At 31.7% G+C, this 9,562-nt stretch overlaps 1 protein-coding gene across 1 annotated transcript; it reads right to left on the bottom strand.

Annotated features, from left to right (window-relative positions):
• Nucleotides 1-5,842: 5,842 nt before the first annotated feature.
• Nucleotides 5,843-9,177, bottom strand: LOC110728121 (cyclin-dependent kinase inhibitor 3-like). Its single transcript, XM_021907765.1, has 3 exons — nt 8,545-9,177; nt 6,362-6,565; nt 5,843-6,265 (listed from the first exon to the last, which is right to left on the bottom strand). Exons 1-3 carry the CDS (start codon nt 8,931-8,933, stop codon nt 6,196-6,198), a joined length of 663 nt encoding a protein of 220 aa, XP_021763457.1. The 5' UTR covers nt 8,934-9,177; the 3' UTR covers nt 5,843-6,195.
• Between the last annotated feature and the right edge of the window lie 385 nt (nt 9,178-9,562).

Genomic DNA, 9,562 nt, shown 5'->3' with positions numbered 1-9,562 from the left:
AATTTTTAATAAGTATAAATTTTAACAACTGAAATTAATATTCTATTCATTGAGATGATTTCAACACGTACCCACAAGACTATATTTTTTTCTTATATATAAATCACAAACATTAGTCAAAGTAAGATAAATTAATAGTGCAAAAAGTAGAAATTGAGCAAGTATTTAGGGCCTGATTTACTGAACTGAACTGATTAGAGTTGAACTGGACTGAACTGAAGTGAGCTGAAATGAATTGTTTTAAGAGAAGAAAATTAGGAACTGAATAGAACTGAAGTGAACTGAACTGAAATTAAGCTGAAGAGAATAAGTCCTTAAAAACAGAAGGGGTGTTCTTCTTATAACAGTATTGTAGGTTGTTGTAAGTGTAGATGATTGTTATTATTAAAGCACTCTCACTTTGCTTTCACCACAATAGAGATGAGATTTTGAAGATGTCAAAAATATGGTTTTTGGAATGCTAAAAAATCACTACAGAAAATTAATCTAAATGTGATTTTATATTATGTACATGCATGGGTTTGGCCGTTTGGGAGATTGAACTCAACTGACATCATAAGATTCATGTCAAACACCTCAAAAATCGTACATAATTTGCAAGAACTGATACATGCAAAAAAAAGCTTAATTATTGAAACAAGTCCCAAAATATTTTATTATGAGGTCAAACACCTCAAAACTCGAATGGAAGTTCATTCTACAAACAAAAATATGATCGAAGGAAATTAAAATATGATCCAATGCAAATTTTCCGAACTAACATAGGATCAAATGGATATTGCTAAACACTATTATTAGAAATTTTTATATTGTGAATATTATCATAATCTTATACAAGTACTCCCTATTATTTAGGATAGGAATATATTTACTATGGATTTTTCAAATACCTTTGTAAATATATACTTCTTTCTCGTTTGTTTGTTTGTTTTTTAATTTTTTTTTTTTTTTTTTTTTTTTTTTTTGAAGCAATACTTCTTTCTCTTTTTGTAAACAACAAAATGGTCATTTTGTTGTCAATTTCTTCATGAATACACATATTATGGTAAATTGGTAATATGATAATACCCTTAAGATACATGTGAGTTTATCTGTAATCCCTAATCACTATTTCAACTAAAAACACCCACTAGAATTTGTATCTTGTATCGCTTTACATATATTATATTGGTAATTAATTTGATATTTCATTGGAAGGTAAAACTAAAGTATTTGTTTATCAATTATATTGTTTGCATGTTTTGTATGCAAATGCAACAAAACACTTGGTATGTACTTGTAGCAATCAGCATCAAATAATCCTACCACTCTTGGGCGCTAGTAAAGCTGGATTTTGGGTGATTATTCATGTTAGAAGCAGAAGGATAGTTGCTCTCAAGCAGCTCTATGTGATGTGGCAAGTACCCCGGCCCAAATCTACAATACACGACAAATTGCTTAGTATCGATTATGTTAGTTGGTCCATATGAGGCACAAAGACATTACAAATTACAAAGAAAGAAGGTAAAATTCAAATGGGCGTTTCTATTATAAATGGACCCTCAACTTTTGTCACTAGTAGGCCAATTAATCATTAGTGTATAATAAAGACTTATGGAGTATGTGCTCTATATAGCTTTGGTAAAGAATTTATGTTTTTAAGGAAATTAAAAGTTTAAGTGTCGTCAATATTCATAATAATAGACCTTTTTCGAAAATTAATATAATTTAATCTTCTAAAATTCCACTATATTGTCACTTAATGTCACATCTAAAACAATAAACTTGTTTAATATAATATAAATCTTTGTTTTTTGAAGGAAAGTTACGTCAAATTAAGCCTTGCTATAGAACCGAATCAGACATAATCGGACCAAATCATAATACATCAAATCAACAAGTATTACAATAATTGCTTTAAATTACTAGTAGTGAGTTCAGTTGTGAACTAACTAGTCTAAATAATTCCGATCCCTTGGGATTTCCTTTCATTTTCATAGAATTTGACAACTATATGATGAGTTACATGCATTAATATTGACAAAATAATCATTGACTGTCTCATACATCAAAATATGTTGCAATTGAAGAATAAGAGGCATAAAAAAAACGCATGCATGCATTTTAATTTCATGAAATTGAGAACAAACCGACAATAACAAATTTCAAGAACATACTAAATTACACTGTTACTCAAAACACGAAAGTCAGAAATTAGGGCATATATATGAGTCATGCACTACTAATGCTTAGATAGTCTTTTCTTGTCCATCGTATATGTCGTTATAACGTCCATTCTTTGCACAACATTTGAAGAGAGTGAAGTGAAACAGGAAAAATACAGTAATAGATTGGTTAAAACTACATGCACCACTACTTTGATGCCTTTAATTATTTGTCTTCATTGCAGATGGCTTGGATATCTATGTTACCCATCACGCGAACCTCCTAATAAAAGCATCACACATTGGTTTTTATTGGCTAAATAAGTCACAAGAGTATTACAATATGATAAGATTTGAACCTATGACATATTGTACGTATATATACACATATCTAAATCTCATTGGTAGTATGTCGCACATTGAAATATAAATGATATAGAATTAACAATCTCTGACACAACACGACAACATGATATACATATCAATCAGTAAATATAAAAAGTAATTTGAATACAACATGATATACATGATATACAACATGATATACATATCAATCAGTAAATATAAAAAGTAATTTGAATTCGACACTACATGAACTTGAATCAATCATAACCAATTACAGAATATTTTTATGTACTTTTTACATATAGTTGTTGATATATTTAGTGAACAAATCCAAACTCGACATGAAATCAGATGCAAACACGACTAATTTACTTGTTTTGTGACCTTGTACCACGGCAACACTACAACGCTTAATTAACTAAGTGTAATACATTTGGTGAACAATTCAAAATTGACATGAAATCAGAATCGAACACAACTGATTTACTTTTTTTTGTGACCTTGTACCACGTCAACACCACAAAGCTTAATTAGCATTTAGCAAGTGTATAATTGTTGTACCTTGTCAATGACACAATACTCTTACAACTCGTGAAGGATAGGGGCTTAGGACCTGTTCCCTTCAGCTTAATTTCAGTTCAGTTTAGTTTCTAATTTCATCCTCTCATAAACATTTCAATTTAGTTCAGTTCAGCTCCAATTAGTTCAGTTCAGTCCAGACCCTTAATTGCTTAACTATGTATTTTTGATTTATTGTGTGAGATAGTTGTATCATAAGGAGCTACTCCTAAAAATTAAGCAAGGGTATTAAATGACCAATTATCAAATTTTGTAATGACAAATTATATAAATACTTATCAGACATGAGATCGTCTCACACTAGAGCTTGACCAAACAAATTTTTGGCCACTTGTTCAATATGATTGACGTTGAATTGATAAGTCGAAAACAGGGGTTCAAAAGCAAATTTTGCCCGTTCATATATAATACTACGTAGTGAAAACACACGCTGACAACAAAAGCGTAGGAATCAATTTTGAAGTGTGAAACCCAACTCCGCAAAGCAAAAGTGTAGCCATTACTCTCATGAACCAAATTAGGGAAGTTGTCCAAGCTTCACAAGACAAAGAACCAGAGATCACTAAATTATATTCAACCAAGTAGAAACTCTTGAACAAGTCTCAATTATTTGAACAATTTTAAAACCATATGTTACAACTTACAATAAAATTCACAACTGAACAACTTTAAAAACTTGTTACTACAAATTTTGCGCAATCACAAGAATAATGCGGACAAGTTTACCCTAGTTGCGGAAGTGTAACAGTGGTAAAAAAAATATATTAAAAAAAACATCACTTTCAGCTAAAGTTTGGATTTTTATGTGCAGATTTATAGCTTGGTTTCATTAAGGCAAAACAGTTCGTGACACATATTATTACTATGAAAGTAACACTTTGAAAATGACTTTAAAACAAGGGAATATTAAGGGGGTAAAAAAAAATAAAAAAAAAATTATAGTACAATATATACATGCATAATTATAATATATGGTCTAATGGTTATAATTCAAGAATAATAGTACTATAGTACCATGGACCCAAAATGAGGGCGGTTGGGGTTATACTTGAGAGAGTGTGGTAGAAGTTGTGTTTATAATTATCAAACAAGGGGTTCAAGACAAAGCCAATTCATGAGTTTATATGATGAGATACTACTTTTACTTGATTTGATTGTGCCTGTGTTTTTTACCCCATAAGGTTCGAGTCTATGTGTAGCACGAGAGGCGGCACACTCTTTTTAATATCGAATTTTTGGGTTTCATTCATTTCACCTAGAACTCTTTCATCTAATCACTAACAAAATGTATTAGAGAATAATATCACGATCTTTATTTTTTAAATCAATATGTTACCTGGAAATTCTTTTATTTTATCTTTAAGAAAAAGTATTAGAGAATAATATCATGATCTTCATTTATTTTAATCAATACGTCACTTAAAAGCTCTTTCATCTTATCTTTAAGAAAAGGTATGTTAGAGAATAATATCATGATCTTCATTCATTTTAATCAATATTGAATCATCCTAATCTAGATATTCCATCTTTATCATAATCTCAACTTATCTTAACATATCAATGTAATTTGTCGTAAATATCGGCTAGGTTAGCACCTATGACATGGGATGGAATCCCGTCTACATCACCGACTAATGTAGCTTTATATACGCGTAAAAACATTGATTGGAATATCATGTTATACACTTAATTATTATACTAGAATTACTAATGTCTTATTAATTAAGAATATAGCATTTTCTCGAGATAATTAATTATTTTTGTTATTACGAAAATGACCAAAAGAAATGAAATGCCCCAAATCTTATAGAACAATAAAAGCATGCCTACTCCATAAGTCATAACTACTAAAGGAATCATGAACTTAATAAGGTCTCTAGTCCAAAGGAGTTTTAATCATATCATATTTGGGGTCTTGGGGATCCAACATCTATTCCTTGAATAATGTCCAAAATGAAACATTAACCACGAGTTCTAAGAAAACTCTATTAAATGTAGGCTTGTACCATATTAAGTGATGGAGATTTGGGTGCATTTGGAATTTTGGAGTATTCATGCTACTTTAAGATTGACAGTTTTAAAGCATTACTTCATCAATATACTTCCATTCAGTCAAAGATCAGGTAACCGGAAGGAGAACTGCATTATGTACTCACATTGTAACTCCGACTATATTGTGATATGTCATGCCATGCCTAGCTCGTGCACATATCGAGTTGTGCCTAGATTTCGTGTAACCATCCATTTCAATGCATATCGCAGTGTCACGAATACCTCCATCTTTGAAGAAGGTGGTAATAAGATGATTATAAACATTATAAAGTCCATGGAAGATTCACATGCTGATAGACAAAATTAATGAAAAAATACAGCATTTTGGTATCCTAAAAGTTAAGCAGATTGACAGTAAGAAAACAAAGATGCAGAGTAGATACCAAATATGTCATGTAAAAGGTTTCTGACTCAAATTTTGACAACATTAAATATAGATGTATCGCCTAAAATATTGCGAAGTCATCCTCAAATTCCTTGGTTAACTTCGTCATCAAAAGAAGTCATTAAAAGAATACAAGAGCTAAATAAAACATCTTATGCAGGTTTTTTGCATGCAGCTTTACTAGCTGTAAAACATCAGAATTCAGTATTATATCCTATGACAGTTACAGATCGATTAAGCGTTGATAGTGTAATTTAAACTAGTAATATGACGCTTAAACCCAAACATACGCGGCATTAGAAGCGTAATTCAGCATATATCAATGAAAGCAGAGAAATGCAGGGGTGAATAAGGGGGAGAAATTATGATTAAACTCCTTGAAAGCTACTAGTCTACTACATTTGGTTTCGGAACAATATTTAATGATATCAATTACAGAATACAATGGTGTATACAAACCATCATAAACTGAATTCTAAACCTACAGAATCATTTTATCTTCACTTTGGATCTCAAAAGCTAAAATCAGTCTTCTGCTAAGCTACCTAATAAAGAAGGGTTAGGCTATATTTAGTCAGCTGCACTTATGTTACAAATCACAGGTTACACATTCTTTCTATTTTTTTTTTTTTCCTTTTTCCATAATTTCTTGTAAGAAATGTGCATTGGCTTTTTGCAGATTCTTCCCTCCTACTTGTCTACTCGTACCCACTCGTAACGTCCTGGGAGAGGCATATCGTTTTTGATATCATAGTTGTACCTGCAACATATAAAATTCGACCAACATAAGGATTTGTTGAACATAGCAGCAGAAGAAAAACACCCGAAGAAACAAGTAAAAAGCGGAAATAATTACTTTTCAATGAATAGTTTCTGCTGGTGATGCTCAAACCCGGCAAAGAACTCTTCCATCTCCGGGTTTGTCGGGATGGCTCTTTGTGTACTTCTAGTTCTTCGGTTGTTTACTACAGTGGAGCATGTCGGTCTAGTAGTAGATCCAGGCGTCCCAATAGTTTCAGCGTCTCTAATCAAGCTGCAAGGGGTGCTCTCCCGGGTGCTCCTGCAGTTTAAATGCACAACATATTTAATCCCACAACTCAATTCTTGAACAGTCAAAAACCAAAGACCAGAACAAATTCATGCAGGACATTAAAGAAACAGGCTTTAAGGATAAACAGTCTATTACATAAAGAAAAGCACAAGGACAACTTGAAGCTATTTATCTTTTTATAAGAATAAAATTTAACATCGTAGTATAACCATAAGTACATTAATCAGATTTGGCATTGGTCCCCAACAATACAAGATGGTTCATTTTGAACCAAAAAACACATGGCAGAATGATTTATTGCCGACATTTCAACACTCATCTTTGCTCCCAATTCAATCTTAAAACACCACAATTTATTACCAACCACTCATGAAATTCATTAAGACTACTACTTCCACCATTCAATACTAACATGTTTTAGTATTGCATATAAATTATGAAATGGCAGCAATATCATGCAGAGCTATATTGTTTCTCAAGACCGATGCAGACGAGCTGCAACAAGTTAGCTCAACTAATAATGTACTCATATCAAGCAAGGGCGTGTAAGATATTCAATTGAATGGTTCTATTAAGGTTACATCGCGTCAATGGAAATGTTTACTACATATCGCGCACAATACCACAATTCAATACCAATTAACGCCTATAGACGGGTTTATTCATCCGTGCCTAAAGAACTCGTTACCAACCTACAAAAACATCAAACACCGAAAACGAATTGATAAACAAAAAGAGCTATATCTTAGATTCTTTATATGATATATTGTCACGGGTCACAAAGGTTAGAAAACATTTGGCTTCATATAAAAGCCATAAGAGAAAGAAACAGATAGGCTGAGGGAGGATGCATTGAATGAACAGGAACAGCCAAAAGCATAAGTTGCTTTCTAAAGGAGATATTCTTGGATTCTATTTGATATCCATAAGTTTGGCCCATGACATATTATATGAATTAAACAAAAAATATACAAAAATGAGGTGTTCCTAAAATTACAATTCTTGTGTTGATTTGGTTGGCCAGCTATAACACGGTAAATGTTCCTAAAGTCATAGGTAAGCTATAATTTGTAATTGGGGCGATTTTATATCACAAATTCTTGTATAAGACGGTTTGTCGTGTTCCGACTCCATTAAACCGGAGTCGGAACAAGATAATTATGAATATGAACAACAGATATATAATTCCACAAAAATACAATAGCAACCTTAGTTTGAATTATTGTTTTACTTTTTAAAGAGAAAGTAACAACTACCTAGCTAAGGTTCTAAATTGAGGAACTGAAAAGCTTCAATTTTTTGAAGATACTTTATATTCACAAATGTGTGCAAACCCAAAACTCACATGATTGAGCCTAAATATTCCGCTTTTCGCCCCACATTTGATGCACTTGAAAATACTTTTTTTTTACTCCAAAAAAAAAAAAAAATCAAATAAATTCCCTTTTTTCTTGTTTTTTTTTTCCTATGAAAATTCCATGAAAATTAAAAAAAAAAAACTCTTCAAAAAAATCCAATAAATTCCCTTTGTTCTAATTTTTGTTTCCTATGAAAATAAAAATTAAAAAAACCCTCTTCGAAAAAATTACTTTTAAAAAAAAAATTAAAATTTACAACAAAGTTCTACTTTTATTTCCTTTAAATTTTATTTTGATGAGAATAAAATAAAAAAGGAGAACTTTTGAGGAGTTCCAATAATAAAAATAAAAATTAAAGACAATTCTAGATCAAACAAGAAAAAATTGACAGATGGCATACATGAACAAGAAGTGTTGTTTTCAATATTCATCTTTTTGGAAAAAGAAAGGTTACCCATTTTTAAAGAAATCCCACTCTCAACAATTAATTTTAATAAATTTTCAACAACAAAAAAAAAACATTAAAATTAAATTAAACAAAACAAAACCAAACCAAACACAACAAACCCAAATAAATCAATCAATGAAAAATCAAATTAAAAGTCAAAAAAATAAAAATAAAAATCAAACCTTTCTCTGGAATCAAAATCTAAATTGTTCTCTCCAAAAGAAGCTTCAACAGTACCCAGATCATGAAAATCCTCGGAATCACCCCCATCAGTAAAATGACGAAAACGCCCTCGTCCACCACCAACAACACCACTTTCCCCTTTCTTGGACCCACCCGAGTTAACCGGGTTGACCCGAACCCGACTCCTCAAATCCGAATTAACCGGCGGCGGAGTCAGCGGAAGAGGCTTCTCAAGGCGGCGACTACGAAGCTGAAGGTAAGAAAGTTCAGGGTTTGGTTGAAGAGCGAGGGTTCGAGCCCTAGTACGAACACCCAAAGAAGAAGATTGAGGGATTTCCATTACTGCTACATCCCCTGTAATTTTACCCTTTTTCATGTATTTTCCCATGATTTTATTATTATTATTATGATATTATATGATCAGAATTTCATGAAATTGAAGGCGCGAAAATGGAGATTTGAGAGGAGGAGAGAGAAAGCGAGGGGAGAAATGAGCGGGATGAAGAGGAATTTGTAATGGAGAGAAAAATAAAATTAAAAGTTAGGGTTGGAAAGAAAAGAGGGATTTTTGATTTGGGGGAAAATCAATTGTATAAATATAAGTATAAATGTGAATAAAATATTATAATAAGGGTTATATAATTTTATTTTATTTTATTTATTTATAATAAGGTGAAAAATGTATTACGGGGAAACAGCGGCACGCATTATTGGTTTGTGTCACGGTATTTTGGTGATACCAAGTATTTATAACGGAGGTTTGTTGACGGTGATTCAGGTTTTTTTTTTTTTACATGCACATGACTTGCACGTGTCTTTGTTATTTCTAATTTTGGATTCCCTCCTTTGGGTTTTTTTTTTGCGGAATAAAAAAAATTAATTTATGTAAATCTTATACGAAGTATTTCGTATTAGTGATGATGTCGTATGACTTTTTATTGGGTGAGAAATTTGTAAAGGATAATTCTTTAATAATGAGGGTGGACCGTGGATGTATAAAAGATAAGCTTAGGGTGA

The sequence above is a fragment of the Chenopodium quinoa genome, unplaced genomic scaffold, assembly GCF_001683475.1.
Source record: "Chenopodium quinoa cultivar QQ74 unplaced genomic scaffold, ASM168347v1, whole genome shotgun sequence".
Taxonomy (NCBI): Eukaryota; Viridiplantae; Streptophyta; class Magnoliopsida; order Caryophyllales; family Amaranthaceae; genus Chenopodium; species Chenopodium quinoa.
The sequence above is the reverse complement of the archived record's forward strand: the minus strand, read 5'-3'. Positions and strand labels throughout refer to the sequence as shown.

Excerpts from the sequence above, each read along its gene's own strand:
- LOC110728121 (XM_021907765.1), bottom strand. The coding sequence starts at position 8,933 with ATGGGAAAATACATGAAAAAGGGTAAAATTACAGGGGATGTAGCAGTA. Across the intron at positions 6,566-8,544 it reads GATTTTGATTCCAGAGAAAG|GAGCACCCGGGAGAGCACCC; the intron begins GTTTGATTTTTA and ends TTTAAACTGCAG. Across the intron at positions 6,266-6,361 it reads CAGAAACTATTCATTGAAAA|GTACAACTATGATATCAAAA; the intron begins GTAATTATTTCC and ends TATATGTTGCAG.